At 27.1% G+C, this 20510-nt stretch overlaps 2 protein-coding genes across 3 annotated transcripts in view; one reads left to right on the top strand and one right to left on the bottom strand.

Moving 5' to 3' along the window:
- LOC129960427 (protein quiver-like) overlaps window positions 1–17415 on the top strand; it is an 87412-nt gene extending 69997 nt beyond the window's left edge. The window contains exons 3-4 of the mRNA XM_056073852.1: window positions 2094–2240; window positions 10771–17415. Coding sequence (XP_055929827.1) covers window positions 2094–2240; window positions 10771–10982 — 359 coding nt within the window. The 3' untranslated portion in view covers window positions 10983–17415. The remainder of the gene's footprint in view (window positions 1–2093; window positions 2241–10770) is intronic.
- LOC129960426 (ubiquitin-conjugating enzyme E2 N) overlaps window positions 10843–20510 on the bottom strand; it is a 35398-nt gene continuing 25730 nt past the window's right edge. Inside the window, exons 5-6 of one of the 2 annotated variants that reach the window (XM_056073850.1) lie at window positions 19779–19845; window positions 10843–10960 (exon numbers count right to left, since the gene is read on the bottom strand). In XM_056073850.1, coding sequence (XP_055929825.1) covers window positions 19781–19845 — 65 coding nt within the window. In that variant the 3' untranslated portion in view covers window positions 10843–10960; window positions 19779–19780. Of the gene's footprint in view, window positions 10961–18162; window positions 18958–19778; window positions 19846–20510 lie in introns of those variants that run through there. The other variant, XM_056073847.1, reaches the window with a different exon arrangement.

Below are 20510 nucleotides of genomic sequence, written 5' to 3'. Positions count from 1 at the left end.
GTATTTTTGGAAGAAACAGATAAATTAAATTGATAACCATTGTATTTCTTTACGAAAGTCAGAAGAAATCTCTTCATTGAAACGCTTTGTTCGTCTTTGAAAGTTCGCTTTCTACTTTTGCTGAATTTCGAGAAATTGATTTGAAAATATTTATAGCTCATTGAAAACTTTCTGAAACTAAGTAAGTAAATATCTTTGAAGAGTTCTCCAAGAAATTTCCAAAATCTTTGGTAATTTTCTATATTCCTTTGTTAAAAATTTCCCTAACGTGAATTTGAACTAAACTAATTGAAGAAAAGTAAATTTTCATAAAATACAAGCAATTGTTCTTCAGTTGTTTTCCATCAAATCGATAATTTTTTAATACTTAAGAAATGTTAATATAAAAGCATCAAAAATTATAATTTGCTCATATCTTGAAATTGATACTAGCTTTCTTTTAAATGTTCATAATTCATTGATCATTCGTTACGATGCTTCCCAAAAATATTTTTTTTTTTTTTTTTTTAGAAAGGAAGACAGATCAATGATTTTTCTATAAATTTTACATCTTTGAAATATTATGAAATGATTATTTAATGAACTTTTATTTCGTATCGACCCTACTCGGATTTGAAATGATTTCATAGATATCATTTGAAATTTTTCAAGCTTATTCAGCATATATATAATTTCTTATTTGTTGTGCATTTGAATGAAAAGTTTCACTTAGTTAACATTCCGTTTTCAAACTTCATTTTAAACATCAACCAATACAGATAAATTGCAATCATCAGTTGCAATCATGCAATTCCTTGTAATGTAATCATGCAATTCAACAGTCTATTGCAATCAGTTGTTAATCATATAGCTAACATAAACAAATACTTTTCATTTAAATAAAGAATTATAGATAATTATATTAATAATGTAACACTAGATAACACTGATTAAGTTGAGCTGCAGGGCATTTATTTTGGTTCCAAAACTGCTAGCTTTAATTCTAAGTTATCCAGGTGTTTGGGAAAGTTAAGTTTTATTGGATTCATGCGAAATACCATATTTCTCAACAAAGGATATGAATAACGATATATTTGCTTTATTTGAGCATTTGTCTTCCACTCTATCTCATTGACACACGGTAGCATTTTGCAGAGCAAATTAGCAAATGTTGTCCATCTATTGAAAACAACTATGCTAATAAAAAAAATGATACAAAACTTATTTTTTAAACTCTCTTAGAATTAAAAGCATCGGGACGCCATACTATTATTATCTCATTATTTAATCAGAAAACAATTCAATAATTCTGTTGGAACCATTATATAAAACATTTTTGTAAAAAAAAAAAAGTATAATCTTCTTAAAAGGAACGATTTATATTTCACGGACAATTTCCAATTCTTTAAAAGCTTATTTTTTTCAAGTAATGGCATATTAAAAGATTTTTAGGGAATTAAGACTGATTTAATAAAAAAAAATCCATTTATCTCATCAGATGAAATTAATATGATGTTTTAATTAAAATTAATTGAAAATTCATCATACTTCGTTAAAGTTTGAGATAAAAAAAAATTGAAGCATCTTCGGTTTTTGCTACAACGAGAAATTTTGCGTCAATTTACGTTACCTTTCTTTTTAATGTTAGTTATTTGTTTATTACTGCCTCAAAGTATTAATAATAATTAATTAATAATTAATTCGATTATTGAAACTATATTATATGATCAAAGTATTTATTAATATTTTTGGTGATTTTCGAACTTATTTAAAGATAGCAGATTTAATTAAAGCGGTAAAATAGCAAGCAATTTTTAGAGTGAGAACTAGAGTACTTAAAATTTGATTAATGCGAAGGTAAATATGTTTCCAGTGCTTAGAAAGATTAAAGAAAGTGAGTAAAAAAGGTTTTCAGATGTCTTTTGATGAGTGCTTAGACAGCATCAAGAAATAAATGGTTTCCACTCTTCTTTTATGACGATTCTTATTTTTGAAACTGTGCATCAAATTATTTTCTTTTGCCTATTGACTTCTATTTGATAAAATTCATATTATTTAATGAAATGTTTCATGCAGATTTTAAAAATACATGAGCTTTAATCTTTTTAATATAGTTTCAAGAATATGGTGCTATGAATGTGATACGTGGTCTGACCCAAGATGTAAAGACCCTTTCAATGCAACAGCTCATCCTCAAGATCTCCCCCCGCTGAAAAGATGTGAAGGATGTTGTGTAAAAATAGTTATGAATCAAGGCATGGGTAAGTTTGAAAACTTGTTTTGTATTTATGCAAATCTGTATGAGAAATTTGAAAGCTTCTTTTGTATTTATACAAATCTGTATGAGAAGTTTAAAACTTATTTTGAATTTATACAAATCTGTATGAAAAGTTTGAAAACTTATTTTGTATTTATACAACTCTGTATGAGAAGTTTAAAATATCGTTAACATATTTTTATGAAATTAAAAGAAACCTTATAAAACTGAAGCGAGAATTAGATAGTAAAAAATTCTTTGTGAAATTGTGTAAAAGAATATTATGGTACGACAATTGCAAAATATTCGTTCACATACATTTATAAAATATACAAAAGAGATTTACACAGTACATTGCATTGTCTACATCACTGTAAAATTGCATGATTATTAATGACATCAATATTTTCTACATCATTTTATGCAATGCTGCTTTCAGACATGGATTTTAGCAGTAAATCAATTTTTCTACATAATTCTTTTATTATTAATTATATAATAACTGTTGTATAAAACGTGGTTCAAATGTTCGAATATTTTAGAACGGTATAATTTTTTTTTTTTTGTGCAATAATAATCATTGAATAAAAACTGCATTTCCACATGGATTGCCTGAAAAATTTTTTGTCGTAATAATTTCCTCTTTTATAAACTTCCTACATATGCTAAAAATTAGAAAAATAATTTCTTTTAATGTCGCATAAAAATAATGAAAAGTGATAAATAGGATAGTTGGATTAGTATTCGATTAAACTACAATAATAACACAAAATCATTAATTTGTCGCTTAATCATAATTAAATCAAAAGTGGAAGGTATCCTTACAACTACCCGATCATTTCGCATATTATGAGTTCCAACGTTAAATTTAATTCACAAAAATTTTCATAGAAATAAACCAAACTCGTATTGTGAAATTTTCTTATATTTAATGATTAATATTTGTTACTGGATTCATTTAATTGAAATTCAATTTTTAATTTTTGGTACGTGTTATCGACTGTTGATGCAGATGACGTTTCTTCAAATTTGCGATCTCCCTGTTAATAGTCACATTCCTATTTCAAATTCATTTTGGGTATATTAAAAATTTTAATTCTGCTATTTAAAATTGTTAACGTATTTCTCCTCATAAAAGGTGGTTATGATGTTATTAGAAATATTATATTAGGTTGCAGCATTTTATTTGTATGCAATATAGCAATGCACTTAATTGCCCCATCCAACGCAAAATAAACTTCAAAATTCCTTTTATTAAACATTTCATCTCAATTCGAAAAAATTCCATGCCTTTTTATTATAAAAAAATTCCAGCAAATTGTTTTAAGTTCTCCAAAATTAAGTGGTAATTATTATTACCAAAGATCATTCTAAAATATATTTAATGCTCAATGGTATGCTTACCATATAACATTTTAATATATTTCTACTTTTAATGCGCAGTGGTAAGTATGTTTACCAAAGAACATTAAAGATATTTTTACCCTAAATGCTCAGGGGTAAGTATACTTACCAAGGAACATTTTAAGATATTTTTACCCATAATGCTCCGTGGTAAGTATACTTGCTGAATTATATTTTTAAATGTTTTAACCCTTAATACTCAGTGGAAAGTATGCTTACCAAGGAACATTCTAAAATCTTTTCCCCTTAATTCTCAGTAATAAATATATTTTACAAAGACCATTCTAAGGTATTTTTTATTCTTAATGCTTAGTGGTAAGTTTACTGATATAAGTGGTAAGTATACCTATCACTATTCATTTTTTCTGAATGATACTTGTTAAGTATAATTACCACCTCATTTCATAAATTACTAAATAAACTAAGAACATTTTCCCGCTTTCTTTTATTTAGGATATCATATCATAATGGAATATAAAAAATATTTGGAGGTCCCCGAAGTTATGACTTGTAAAGAGTTAAAAATTTTCCACGCAACACTGAAATATGTGAAATGATCTATTAAGTTATTACCCTAATTAAATACTCATATTCCTTGCTGTGTATTTCAATAGAGTTAAACTAGTTTTTTAAAAAGTAAAATGGTTTGTACCTTTCCCATATTCGTTTTTTCTTTTTATAAAAAATGAAAATTATTAAAATTGTGTTTGACTTTCCAAGTAGCTAACGTTTTGAGAATCGATTGAACAACCATTTCATCCATAAAATTTTGCGCAATAAACTGAGAATAAACATTTTCAGTTTGCTACATAAATATTATTTTCTGAACATAAATATGATTTTATGATGTCAAATCTCTTATATTTTTATCTTTTTTGCTTCTTATTTTTTTAAAGAAAAACCAGGATATTCATAAATAAAATAGGGGTTCAAAATAAGTTTTTATTTCTTTCATACAGCTTAAAATAACGTCTCACGCATAAAATGGAACGGAAAGACTTTGTCATTGTGAATATTTCGACTTAAATGCTCAGCATCCGTTTTTCCACCCACCCACCCCACGTTCACACACGGCATACACCCAGTAACGGAAAAAACAGCTGCTTCTGTCTGGTGCGTAAATCGGATTACTCCGTAAGCAGTTGAAAGATATACGAATGATCCGATATCAAAATGTCAAAATACAAAATCAAATGGTGTTTAAAAAAAGAAAAACATTACATAGAATTCCTGAGATATTCTTCATTCTTTTCTGACACTCCCTCTCGTTCTTAATCTTCCCTTTAAACTGATTCAATCTAATCGAACAAACGACGAATGTTATTCTCAATTGTAAGGTCATAGTTAAGTTTAGAAGGAAGCCAGAGAAATTCTAGCTACAGAATAGCTTTAGCAAACTGCGAAACACAAAATGTTTTCTTGTTCTTGTTTTTTAATCTTCAGTTCTGATTCGGACAAGAAGTTACACAACAGAACACAGTTATGCTCGACTCAAACTAAAACTATAGTCTTCGTTTCAACAAATGACACTGTACAAATCTGAAATATTGTAATAAATTGAAAACACGCCTGATATATTTTGTACATATTGGCGTTAAGAACAGGGAGGCAAGCAGGAATATAGTTACACAGTTGCCCGTTTAAGGGCACTATGAAAACAAAACAAAACATTAGAGCGTTTATGTCACTTTTTAAAATTAAATATGATCAGAAAGCAAAAAACTTTTGCCATGAGCCATTTAAAGATCCATTTGTGTTTATTAAGTAAGTCATTGATCACAACTGGAAAGGGGGGAAAAATCATATTATACCTCTAGGGATACTTACGCTTGCTACGCCACTGTATATAAACACAGTGCTATTGATGTCATTATTGAGTTAGTACTTCATTTGTCGCCATTGTTTGCATTAAAAAAAATAAAACTAGGGATTTATCTATTGGGCTAAAAACTTATTTTGAAGCTACGTGAAGACCATTTAAGAACCTATAGTTTTTCTTGAAATGTACTAGTACATTTCAAACGTGATCAAGTGACAAGAACGATTTTGTTCAATAAAACTATCACTCTACGCCAACTCTCGGGTATTTGCCCCTCGAAGGTAGATTTAATGTTCACTACCTCCCCCCTCCCCCCGCCCAAGCAACGTTAATAGGCCATACAAGTCTCACAAAATGTGCCGGTATATGAAACAGAAGTTTTTACTTAAAGACCAAAATACGATGCATAAATGTACTCAAATGTTAGCTACAGAAAAATCAGTACAAGAATAGGGGTTTAATACCACTCCTATTCTTGTACGCATTTTATGTGCATCAGGTAAGCATTAACTGATTTTTTTTTTTTTTTTTTTTTTACTTCGGATAAATAAACACTTTGAAAATTAAGAATTGATAAAAGAAACGAAATTCCAGGAAAAATTGTTTTTCCCTGCGTCCCATAATAATCGCAGCACCTTGATAATTATTTTGAGAAGTACGGTTCCAAGTTCTTGATATTGTCATTCTGTTGCATTTAAATTGTTTTGCAGTTAATGTAGTTACACCTTTCTGCAACTTCATGCTCTTCCGATGCATCAAGAACTTAACAATAGCAATTCCACCTTTGCTTTAAAATTCTCTCTCTCTCTTTTTCATCTTTTATAATGGATTGATATTCAACTGAAATAATTAATTTCGATGAGCAGAAGAAGTTGAAAATTAATAATAATTATTATGATTCGTAATAATTAGGTTAACCTAAAAACTGAACGATGTGTGAAAAAAAATGAGATGTCACGGAACATTGATTTTCATTGAATGTTCCACAATTTTGCGCAACAACATAACTTGCAGCTGCATTTGCCAATAATTCCCATTTAAATATTCATTTATTATTATTATGGGAAAGGAATTAGTTGAGCGAATTGGTTGTCTATTTTTTTTTTATTAGTTGTCTATTTTAAAGAATTCTTAGTTTTATTAATTAGTAGTATAAATTCAAGATGAATCATTTAAAGACCAGCTAAGAGATTGATAAAATATTTATAAAATAAATTTTCATTATTCGTAGCAGGTAGTCTAATAAAAGGCTCAGATTACGTTTTATAAATATTATAGAAATTGAATGCTTTTCTTTCAAATTCATTACCAACATCCGCCACGTGTATCAAATCAAAATCAAGTTAAATTATCGATTAATTGCTAATTCGGTTAAGTTAATAGTTCAGGTGATGTTATTTAAAAATTATGGCTTTCTCCCTTCAAATAAAATTATATAAAAAGAATGGGAAACTAATATTTAAATCAAGATTCTGATTTTTTTTTAAAAGAAAATAATTCGTATTTAAATCTTCTCTCTCTATATATACACAATCATGTACAAATATATTTTTTAAACGATTTATAATTTATGTGTGCTATTGCATTTTTGAAACTTATTTTGTTATTGTGACAGATTGCATAATACAAAAAGAGGAAATTTCAATTATTTATAATTATTAAGAAATTAATTCAAGTCAATAAATGATTGCCTCGGTTACGTACCTTCAGTTAATTGGCGATCTTCCCAGAGATGGCCCTTGGAGCGGTCTAAAATTCTCTAAAATAGTAATATTCAGTTTCATAATTCGGTCAGTATTAGTCATAGAAGAGAAGGATTTTTTTAAAATATTAATGCGTCAAAAACATTTTCTTAATATGAATAATAGAACCGGGGAATTATATAAAATTTGAGCTTTCGTGATATTTCCCGCTGTGCATTTATAGTGTGAACAATATAAAATATAATTATTTAAATTATTTAACGCGGTTTTTCCAAATGGAAGGATATGCCTCTCTCTAAAGATTTAGAAAGTAATTACCACAATTAAAGGGGACACGATGTATATATGTATTTAACAAAGCGGGAAAAGAACGAAAGAATGTGAGGGGAAAAAATAATTAGAATTGATATTAAAATCAATCTGATGAAATGTGCCTATTTCACTTAATAGGATTTTATATTTAGAATCAGGGCTGATAGAAAACAAAAATCAGTTATTTTACAAACTATAACAATGAAAGAAAAGAAAACACAAAATAGCCATAAAAATAAGAATACAGGATAAGAAAATGTAATCAAATTTTATATTTCGATAAAAGTAAGTATAATTAAAAGTTTTATAAAGAATATTACTTATATCTTTTTTAATATTAGGATATAATTATTAGAAGTCCTAAAACAATTATCAGCTAACTTGGATTTTCCATCGACGAATGAAATCAATTCATTCGCGAATAATACACATCAAATGCACCGTTCCCATTTAATCTTGGAATCAATTCCAGCAACATAAGCAAACGTACAATGAAATATTAGATGACATACGGGGTTAACTTAGTTATGTAGTTGTGCGTCACTTGGAATGACTCTATTAGTAGTTAGAATATTGATTCCTCGTGCAAAATATATGGACGGACCATATTTCAAATATGCTTATTGATACCGTTATGTATATTACTTTTAATTAATATAATAACATAACTTATTAGTTATTAATCACTATTATAACATACAAATAGTAATTAACGCAAGCGAAATGTTTGTGTAGGAACTCTGTGTATTACTTAGAACCAAACTTAACGTAACTAGAAATAAAAAAATAATAAACAATATAAAAGCACATTTTTATTAGTGTACTAAAAGCAAGAATATTTTTTATTTTAATTATTGTCTTATTTTTAGCCTTTAATTTTTACGTTTTATAAATATTATAGAAATTTAATGCTTTTCTTTCAAATTCATTATCAACATCCGCCATGTGTATCAAATCAAAATCAAGTTAAATTATCGATTAATTAAGTTTAAAAATATTAAAATAGTACATTTTCATTGATAATACACAAAAAGAAATACAATAACGAACGGAAAAACCGATTTCAAAAGTCCAGCTTAAAAAAAAAAGTGCTATTAAATTTGATAAAAATAGTTTTTAAAGACACACTTTTATTAATGGGCTAAAGAGTTTTACTAATTTATTATTATAGCATGAAAATAGAATTTTATAAAGTTCCTTATTTTTTATTTTTTAGGCTTTAATTTAACGAATCTTGGCTTCAATCTTATGGAATCTTAAAATCAATTTTTTTCTCAAATTTATTATCAAGTGCCTACCACTAGCATGAAACTAAAATTTAATTGAAATCGATCGATTAGCTTATAATTAAGTCCTGAAAATATTTTAAAAATATATTGCCATCGCGAAAGCATGAATACATACAATTTTAAAGTTCGAGAACAGCAGAAAATGTGTGAAAAATCAACTGCAAAATCCTTGCAAACATAGACCAAGTCAAGCAAAAGAGTATAAGAGACGCATTTAATATAACTGAATTAAATCCTGAAAACATTTAAGAAGTGTACTGGCATTGATAATGCATTATCAAATTTTATGTCTTCAAAACAGCAGAAAGTGAGTGAAAAAATCGATTGCACAATTCCATCCTTGCAAACATAGACCAAATAAAAGAGAATAAGACATAGAAGCATTTAATATAAATGAATTAAATCCTGAAAATATTTAAAAAGTGTAATGTCACTAATAATGCATTATAAAATTTCACATCTTCAAAATAGCAGAAAGTGAGTGACAAATTCGATTGCACTATCCCATTCTTGCAAACGTAAATCAATTCAAATAAAAGAGTATGACATAGATGCATCGAATTAAATCCAGAAAATATTTTTTAAATGTACTGTCATACTGTCACTGATAATGCCTTATAAAATAAGTGAGTGAAAAATTCTTGCAAATAGAAAACTAGTCAAGTAAAAGAATATAAATAATCGAGGAGTTTAATATAACTGAAAGCCGATAAACATAGAAAAAAAGTTCAGTAAGAGAAGAAAATCAGATATTGTCTTTCCCAACCATCATGCAAGAAGCCTCTTAGAAACCAAACCAAGAAATATAAGTTGACTGTTATGTGAAAAAGCATTGGCTAGTGCAATAGCTTGTAAAAAATAGGATTTTTCTCCCTCACATAAATCGGTTATTAAATTCAGTTTCCCAAAGACTTTTTCTTTGGTACAAAAAAATCCCTCGCTGTTATTCAGGACTCAGTTCTATAAAAGTGGTGATGAATTTCAAAAAAGAACATAAGACATTATGAAACACCTTAGGAAAAAGAACAGCTGTTTCCATTCCAGCAATCTTCTGAATATTTTTTTCATCTGTTAAAGCGATTTCCGACCTAAGATCTTTATTTCTAGGGAAAGTATTTTTATATTTAGCATATTAAAAAGTTTAAGAAGATATCCTATGTTAAACCGATTTCTAGCTTACAATATTTATTTCAAAGAAATGTCTTTTGGTATTTATTCAGTATTTTAATTTAATTTCAAAATTTTTCATTTTTGAAAACTTTTTAGGAATTCTAAAGTTTCTTTTCTAAGGCAAGAAGCTGAATACTTCAGATTATTTTTGTATATCCCAAGACAAATTATTTTAACAAGCATCAAAATAAATACTGCAAACAGAATGTCAAACAAATGATCTAGGAAATAAAGTTATAATTAATAATAAAAATTTATTGAACACTTAAGACTTAAATTCAACTAATTGTTTTGAACACTTAGAAACAACACAAAATACAGCTCATGTATGAGTTGCAGGGGTATACTTATATTGTAAGGCTTAGTATGAATTTTTATGTTATATATCTGTTTGGGATTGGAGGTATCTGCTTAATTTTAGTTCATCCATCCTAAGATGAGAAAGCCATACGATTGTATTTTAAATATCATGTAATTTTTTCCCTTTCTGATGATCAATAATCCATTGTATTTTTTTTTTCATCATTAAAACTTTTCTTTTTTTAAAAAAAAAAAATCCGTTTCTATCGCTAGCACTTGTTTATATTTTTGCTTTATATCTGTTATTTTTAGCTTTTCATCTTGTAGCAGATAATGGCAAATAAAGTTCATTTGTCCTTTTATATATATTTATTCTGCATTTGCTTTGTTTTCATAATTATATACATTCAAATCATATTATGTATATCATACATAATATGATTCATACATCATCATTATTACAAATCATATTATCATATTAAACATATTATGAAAATATATTTATACATTCTGCTAATGCTTTGGTACATTTTGCAGCAACTGAAGTGGTTAGACGGACGTGCACCTCCAATCTCCAAATCAACCTTTTCTTGGTAGATCATGTATGTATGCTAGAATCTGAAGGAAAAGGCCTCATGTGCTTTTGTGAAAGTGACGCATGCAACTCAGCGACCCTTGTTCAAATTACATTGCAGCTACTTTTAGGTGCCTTCTCATTCCTGAATATCTGTAAAATTATTCTCACTTAGTCACCAACTATAACTTAGTTAAACAATTTATCGTTTGCTGTATATCAAACAGTTCCAGAACCAGTGAGACCCTCTCATCAATTCAAAAACCGCCGTAGATTAGTGAAATCTGTCATAAACATACCATTTATGACTAATTTTTTTTAAATCTAACTTGAAATTCTGAATTTTCAAATGTGTCTTCAACATTTCTTAAATGGTGTAAAATCTTTTATGGTTCATCCTATTGGAGAGCAGGATTTGCAAACACGGAAAAAGAATGTCGGCGGTCAATTACGCGAATTTTGAAGCGGTTTTGAAATTAAAGTAAACATGAGACGTTATTGTAGAGATAACTTAGTCTCGAAAAGCAATATGTGAGGTTAAAACTGTTGCGACGACAGAACGAAAATGGCATACCAAGTAGCACACTTGATGCTGCTTGTTAAAGCAGTTGCTCAAAGTCGAAGTTCGCTAGCAGTTCACTTCATTAATACAAATATATTATTCAGTTACATGTTAAAGCCTATAATTACGATGTTATTGCAATTTCGATTCTTATGCGCACGTGTTAATATTTATAATGTAAACAGCAAATCAATGTAAGTCACATACGTAAAATATATGTTCCTCAAATAGTTTAAATAGGCAGCTAATAGTATCGGCTGATAATCATGATTGATATTTCAGTAACGAAGTTTTCATTAAAAAAAGTAGTAAATATTATATTGTTATAAGGAATAAATAACAGAAATGAAATTTTGTACATCGAAGGGAAAAAAAAAACCCATTTTTATCTAATTCTCATAACTTCCACCTTAAAAGTTGTTCCAAGTTAACCACAAAACAATGAAAATGATTTGATAAATATATATTTTATATATTTTTAAATTTGTTTTAAATATATTTTTAAATAATTAAATTATAAAAAGCAATAAGATCTAATGATTTGCATCAGATCTATTAATAAAAATAGCTTCAAATATCCGACGAAATGGAAAATTTCCTGATAAACTACTCTTCCCTAAAATATATATACAATAAAAAATGGAAACAATCAGAAATCGACATATTCCGAAGTCATTAAACTTCTTTATGTTTTATATCCAATAAGGAATAAAAATCTTGGACTAATTATATTAGAAACGGTTTTCCATTGTTATGCATAATCCAATATTCTTATGAGTTTTACAAAAATACATTTTTTTTAAAAAAATTTTTACTTTGAGAATACAAAGGGTAGACAAACCAATCAGCAATAATTCCTACGTTAATACATATCAAATTCAATTACGATTCTAGCAATACTCTTATGTCGAGCTACACAGAAATTGCATCTCCAGTTATTCCATACACGATCTATGTTATTATAATTTATTTAAATGAATAACGTTATATTATTAAAGCTCTCCAAATAAATTAACATTCGTATCGTAACAAAAGTAATTTAGCGATTAAAAATAAACCTATATCGGAGGTTACAAAACGTAAATAAAACTGCTCAGTGGAAATAATAAATGCATTAAAAAAACTCTTTCAATATATTTATATCAATAAGCAGAATTTTTTTAACTCTCAAAATATTTAAAATATTATAAACCTCAAAACTTAAATTAAAAACAATACGAGATGATTTGGGGGGGGGGGATTGGTGAGCAATATAAAAGTATCATGAATAAAAAGTAACCTCCGTTAAACACATTTCGCATCTCCAAAATCGAGCTTAAACATTAGTCTGCAAGGATCTGAATTCGAGATTATGAATGAATTTGGATTGTTTATTATTCTTTACAAAAGCTGAAAGAAAGGCCTTAAATTAGCATTGCAAAAGAAAGATATTTTATCAGCTGCGTATTCAGTAAAAGAGAAATGTCATTAAATCTTTTTCAATAGTAATGATAGTATACATTTTACATCTTCACGTCACCTATGAAATTTTTTCATGCTATCAAAAATTGATCAACTACTCCTATTACTTCAACAAAATTATTTCTGAAGAAGTCGTCTGTAATTTTATACGAGACATTTAAATGAGAAAACTATTATTTTGCGGATGTAATTCTAGGGTAGTGTTGTTATATCTTGATAGTTAATATATTATACAAATTTTGCTAATTAGATTGTTTATCGTGGTTCTTTGTGACAAAAATTAGATATCCATATATTCAATATTCTTTCATGTTTTTATATGAAATTCAAACATACATAATTATAATCGAATTAAATCTCAAATCGCATTTCAAGAATGCATCGCATAAACGCGTTAGTTGTGTATACTGTTTTGACAACATTTAATCTTCATCTTTCTAAATAAACATAATTTGTATTTGCAAAGGATTAATGGCAATAATAAAGGATTGCATGAAGCAATACGGATATGAGGCAATACTTCAAAACTATACATATCGTTTCTAGGAAATCGTATCTATTAAATCATCTTGGTTCTATTTTGTTTGCGATACTAAGTGTCAATTTTCAATTGTTGGCCCATTTTTGGCTATTATGCTTTATGGGAAAATGAGAGTTGAAATAATTTCCACTCACGTTTTAATGGATGTTCTTCCATTCATAATCAATATTTCTAAGCAATAAAAAGGAAATAATCTTGGAAGAATTCTTTGACGAAATACAAACATTCGTGGTTTATATACAGTATACAGCCAGAAAGACAAACTCGATTTCAGCGCAATAATTTTCATAAAAAAACTAACTAGTTATTGAATAACTGATGTCCCTAGTAGCACACAAATATTGTGCAATATTGTATGACACTGATCAATATTCGCAATATTGTAAAATATTGATTAATATCATATAATATTGTACAATTTGGTGCAACAGGCTGTGCTACCTGGGGTATCAATTACCATATACAATACAGCTGAAATGATAGTTAAGACAGTGTCTATGATAGCGCTAAAAATACAATTAACTATTGAGATATAAATGCTAAAATATTATCGTGCCAATAATCTAGATAGGTATACAGAATCTGTTTTCTGAATAATGTTAGCACGACGGATAATTACTTTCGGTATTAAAAGTTCCCCAAATCAAAACCATATGATAAAAACATTCTTCTTGTCCGTTGGATTGCATTTAAATACAGAAAGGAAAAATATTAAAATACTGAACTGATTATGCAAAGATGATTGGTTCTATTAATCAATCAAATGGTGAAAAATTTTCATAAAATTAATGTAAGTAAATATAACATTTGCATGGAAATTAATCATTGTCCCTTTCAACATAAACGGGATTAACACAAAAAAAAATATTTTAGAACTGAATTGATGAGAGCAGAAACAACATAAACTTAAAATATTTTGAAACTGTCTTTGCTTGTTCTTATCGAGGACTGCATAAAGAAGCTATGTTAATCCGATTAATATTTTAAAAAGACAATTAATTTGACCAAAAAACCTCCCATAAATTCTTGTAAACAAAACTTTCCCGAAAGAAAAAAAAAAAAAAAACTTAGGCCAGATTAAAATAGTTGTTCTTTATACCACAATGATGAAATTAATTATTTTTCGCATTTTTTATGATTATTTATTTAGATAGCCCAACAAACGTTTTTAGCAAGAAATCATCAAACGGCTTCTTACAAAAAATATATATATAAATTCCTTTCTTCCCAATCTCTCATCTTTTAAAATGAAAAGACATTTGTCAACTATACCATCTATTGTTCAGAAGAAAATTTTTGTTAGAATTAAAAGTTTGGCTTAGCTGCCCGCAAGTATTTTACGTTGATTTGTTAGATTATTACGAATTCTAAACACTTAAGCAGATGAGGAGTTGATATCCATTTCAGTAAAATAGTATAAAAAGAATCTTGAATTAGAATAAAGGTAGAATGTGATTACTGAATAAGTTTCCACGAATCTCAAATACGCATTTTATTCTAATTCACATCAAACATAAAATTCACATATTAACACATCAAACATAAAATTATCAATGAGATGTAAATGAAATCCAATGTACTATGAGATGTAAATGAAATCCAATACTACATTCTAATAACTAAATAGTCAATAATGAGGAATTTTCTAAATGGAGTTAAAAGATGAAAAATGGTGCAAATGTCTTTCCTTAAAAAATAATTACAAAACCGTATTTCTTAAACAAAAAACGTACGGAAAGTGCCGACTCGTGTATAACAATTTCTTTTCAATCGTATTAAATAGAAGCTATAAATTATTTTTCTTCCATTCCTGAAAATTGAATGACTTCGTTCAAAACTTTTTTAATGCGGGTGGAATACATTCAGTACAAACCTGAAGAAACCTAGAACGACACATAAATTAAAAGACTTCAGCGAATTAAAATCTTTGTTTAGTAAAACGCAATGGTTCCTTTAAATCAATGCTTTATAACCATCATTATTTCCTATAGATTTTTGAAACTTTTATGGCGCAAGTATTCGTATAATCCGAATGATCTTAAATATAACTACATACACATGTCAAAATTATTGTATACTAGCCGCCTTTGGCGACCAGCCGGTTCGCCAAACTTAATGATTGTTAAAATTTTAATAATTAAATATTTTATGTAACTCCTAATTTAATAGCTTCTTCATCAAAATATTTTAAAGCTTAAAATTCTGATAGTTATATAATTCTTTCATAATATCATAAAGGCCTTCAGCCATAACGTAATATGTATCTCTCTAATTTTCTGTTAGCTCCCGTAGAATTTATGCTTTAAATTAAAGTAGAAATGGTTAAATTGTAATTAATATAAGAACATTTATTACTGAAACGAAGCAATTTTTTTTAAATATGAGTACTGAAAATAGAGTCGCTGAGTATTTAAACCTTATGGGCACTTAAGAATATCTTTCTTAATTTATGTAATATCTCAAGAAGTTTTCTACAAAATTTTCTCAGATTCATCATGAACAGATAAATTAATTAACAATGTTTAGTTTTAAATGCATGAAACTCTAAGAAAATAAACAGAATCGTTTGAAATAATCGGCCAAAAATAAGTTAAGCCTATTCTCGTTAGCGTGGGGGGAAAAAACGGAAGCCTTACTCATTTGGCGGTGGGGAAACGAAAAGATTTTTTCGCGGGAGAGTTAGTTTTTAATTAATAAATTAAAATTCTAATTAAAATTTGACCCCCAGGTGCACATTTCCGACCTCCAAGGTATGCATGTGCCAAATTTGGTAGCTGTAGGTCGAACGATCTGGTCTGTAGAGCATCAATACACACACACACACATACACTGACCTTTACATAAGCATAGATTACATTAGAATCATAAATGACTAATCTAAAAATAGCCTAGCGAAATGAATAAAATATTCCATCGCATTTTCAAATTTGATAAGAATAAAATAATCAATACTGTAGTAAAATAATCTAAATTCAAAATTCTTGTCCCAAACATACATACGCGTTTTGTCCTAATAATCGTTATATAAACAAATTTCTGATATACTATGAACAAAACAGAAAATTAATAGCTAATTGCATTTAATTCTAGCTTTTAACAGAATTTCGAAATACTCTAAAATTAATGCCTCATGAGCATTGATAATTTTAAATAACAATCAACTTCTTTATCAAATGGGTCATTTCGCAAAAATTGACCTCAAAAAACTTTATAACACGAGTCTTAGGTCTCCGATAAATTGCTTCTAGCATTAATTGATAAAAATATTGAAAAGTGATCACTAAATATATCCTATTTTGTGCAGAAATGTGTGTTAAATTTAACTTGTAAAAACTTTAGGTAGGAAAAGAGCCAAAAAATATTTTTGTAAAAAAATATAAATTAACAGAAAATGACTATTCAAATTTGAAGTAGGATGTTGATGTACATAAAACAAAGTAAAGATTTTTAAGCAATTTGTATTCAAAAAGTGCAAAGTAAATTTGTTGATTAGTTTTAGAAGTTTTATAATTTGCTCCATAAAGAAATTCAAAAATAATTTTCATATTACATTTTAGATAAATTTACGGAAAAATTTATTTTATATCCATTCCTTCCAAAAAGTGAAGTAAAACCATTTTTCCACTCCTAAATAAAAGCATTTTGAATGCACATTTATAATAAATCTTCAAGTAGTTTTCATGGCTTTGATTTCATATGCTAATCAACTTTTTTACAATAAGCATGTCGAATACATCAAGAGACCCCCTTTCTTTCTTACTAGGTTCTTTTAAAAAAAAAAAAAATGTTTTTATTTGTTACTAATATAATGGTCAATACCATTTTTATCTCATTTTATCTCTCAGAATTTAGTTATGCCACTTGTACAAATTATCAATGAATTAAAAAAATAACTTTTGAAGGGTGTAATTATTTATAATGTTGTTACTGTATTAAGTGTACAAAGTGTTCATTGCCAATATTTGTAAAATTTATAAATCGATTTATTTGATGCATCTGCATCATTTAAATTATGCTAGTTAATAAAAATGTTTCAATATTTTATGAAGTTTCCACTTTCATTTAATGTGAATTCACTGTGTAAAAAAAGTCACCAACATGAATAAATTAGATTAATGAAAATATTCTATGCAGAATTACTGTTGAAAATGAAAAAACCATTACATCAATTAAAACTACACCATAGTATGATTTTTACAAAGACATACAATAATAAAGAACTCGGAGATAAATCATCTTCATATTGTTGCAACTTGAATTTTTATGAGGATGGAAATAGTCATCTTTTAGGAGGAAATATAAGACATGCAATTCATATCTAAAATTTAAAGATCTGTTAAAATAGTTTTTTTTTTTCTTTCAAATATACGTTGAGCAAGCTTTATCTTATTAGTGTTACAATATATAGTCTTTAATATAAATTTGAAATAATTCATACCGAGTATGAAAATATCGTCAGTAAACGAAATTTCAATGTAGTTATAAGTAAGTATCAAAAGCACAAAAAGAAAACAACCAAATTTTAAATAAGATGCTTTAAATCTCCTAAATTCAAGGGTAAATCGCAAATTTTTAAATCCATTTCAATGAAAGATGAAGCTATTCTCACTTGAATTTCTGAAAAAATAAAATTTGAAGCAAAACAAAATTATAAAGACAAAATAATAATGGAGAAAACAGATGACTATGAAAGTACATCTATCATTTGAAGAATAGTTTTGTCATCAAATCTATTAAAATAGAAACATTGTATTTGTATATATATCTAGTTATATAAATGAATACTGAGTCTAAGAAGAAATACTTTATTATCTGAATGTCTGCTATTTGATGAAACTGATTATCAGAGCTGATGATATTTGCAACTGAACTTAAAGACAAAACAAACTTCATTAAAATTTAGTTTCTCAGACAAATGCTATTTATATTCATATAATAAAACTAACAGTTTGATGTGGTCATATTTTCAGATAATAGTTAATCATTATTTGTACATCTTGCCACAACAACGGGAAACACCCAAACAAATCAAAACTAATATCACAAATTTTAATAAAATTCATAAATTTATTAATATAGTTGGTGCTTAAAAACAAGTATTGGACATATCTAGTAAATGCTGTCAGCAACAAAGCTAGTCAATTTCTACGGATACATACATAAATAAATAAGCTGAGACAAGGACATACATATACATTTAAGTATTAAAATCAAACTTAAATTAGAAGTAATGCAACAGAATTGTAAAAATTATCGATAACTGTCAATATTTAACGTCTGAATTCTAACATATATCATTTCAAACAAAAATAAAAAAAAAAAATCTTTCAAATTCAAAATGGATATAAAAAAATATCACCAAAGCATTTAAATGAAATAGAACACAAAGCATAAATTATTTCTGGATCATGCAAGATTTAAAATCTTATAATTAAAGATATTTAATAAATAAATACTACAGTCTTGAACTTAGAAACTCATGCATATGGATTATTTTACGTAAATAAAATGAAGGAGGGATGGAAATTCAACAGGAAAGAAGTTCCACAAAGCTTGAAGAGAAAAATATTAAAAAGGCTCATGGTACTGAAAAATAAAAATTAAAAAAATAATTATGTAGCTACAAATTTAAAAAATTTAGGAACTTTAAAAGTAAATCACACACATTTCTACAATTATTGCTTTAAGATTACTTTCAGCGTGCTTTGGAAATATAAGATTTTAATTAGTGAGGAAAATATTTCAATAAACCTCAGTACTTTACAATGCAATATCTCTTGGGAATGTACCCAATCTTCCAAATGGAAGAATTGATATTAAAGTTGCACCAAACCCTTTTCAGCCCATAATTTAAAATAAAATGTGAACTACAACACAAATTTTCTATTCATCATTTCCAGGAACACACTCCAAGGCAATGCTTGACAATTTTTAGGGAGGGAAGAGAGGGGGCTTTTTACTGCAACAATATTTAGATTCAACTTTAAATAACACTGAAGAACACAATTTCATGAAATAAAGGACAAATGGGCTGCATAAAAGCTTCAGTTTAATAATTTGTTTTGGGAAAATTGATAAATTAGAATTCCATTGCAGTATCAATTTTTTAAATTTATATTTAAATCCAATTTTTTCTTAAAGCAGAATAATTGATGGATTGAAAAAACTACAGATAAATAATGAATCTTTTCTCTTAAATTAGAGAGTGATTTGTAATGTACTCGAAAAACATTCACGAAAATAAATTCATCATTAAAAATAAAATTAGTCATTATTAGTCCTTTCAAATTTTTATAAATAGAAATAAATTTCTAAAACACAAATTCATTAGATGTAAAAATATAGATACTAATTATTCATTTAAAATCATAAAAATACAAACTGATATGACAGAAAATAAAACTTACATCTATAAAATTTCCACTTTTATAGCATTGAAAAATGAAAAAGCATTTCTTATTGCATCATAAAGCACTGTAATAAAATAAAATTATTCAAATAAAAATAATAAGTCTAAAACATGTTTCATACTTTTTTTTTTCAAAATAAATTTAAAAGATAGAGAGAAAAAAAGAAAATATATTATTTCTTGCAAATGCAAATTCTAAAAGAATATACAATTATTAAATTAATGAATTGAAATGAATATAGTAATGGAATCATACTAGAGCAAAAAATAGTGGAACTATGAATAAAAATCAACAATTTGCAAATATTTTACCATAACTTAAAACTGCAAACAAAATGACACGACAAAGGCACACTGCACTATTTGTAATATATGTTACATCATTATTTCTGCAAACTCAACCTGATATCGCCTTATTGCATTTAAACATAGTGCTTAAAATTATCAGATTCTTCCAAAAGAATCCTGATAATTCATTATTGAAAACTGAGCTATATGAATATGTTGAATATTTGTAAGTTACAAAAAATGTTTAAAAATAAAGCAGCTAAATATTATTTACAAACAAGCTGCTTTTAAAAGTAGGGTAAATCATGTGCTAAAATAAATTGAGCTGAAATAAAAACATAATACATAAGAAAAGAATACACCACAAATTTTATTGATATAAAATAAAATATGAAGAGCAGAGACACAAAAATTTTCTTCAAGAGTTCTTATTTTATCATTA

This window comes from Argiope bruennichi, chromosome X2 (assembly GCF_947563725.1).
Source record: "Argiope bruennichi chromosome X2, qqArgBrue1.1, whole genome shotgun sequence".
NCBI lineage: Eukaryota > Metazoa > Arthropoda > Arachnida > Araneae > Araneidae > Argiope > Argiope bruennichi.
The sequence above is the reverse complement of the archived record's forward strand: the minus strand, read 5'-3'. Positions and strand labels throughout refer to the sequence as shown.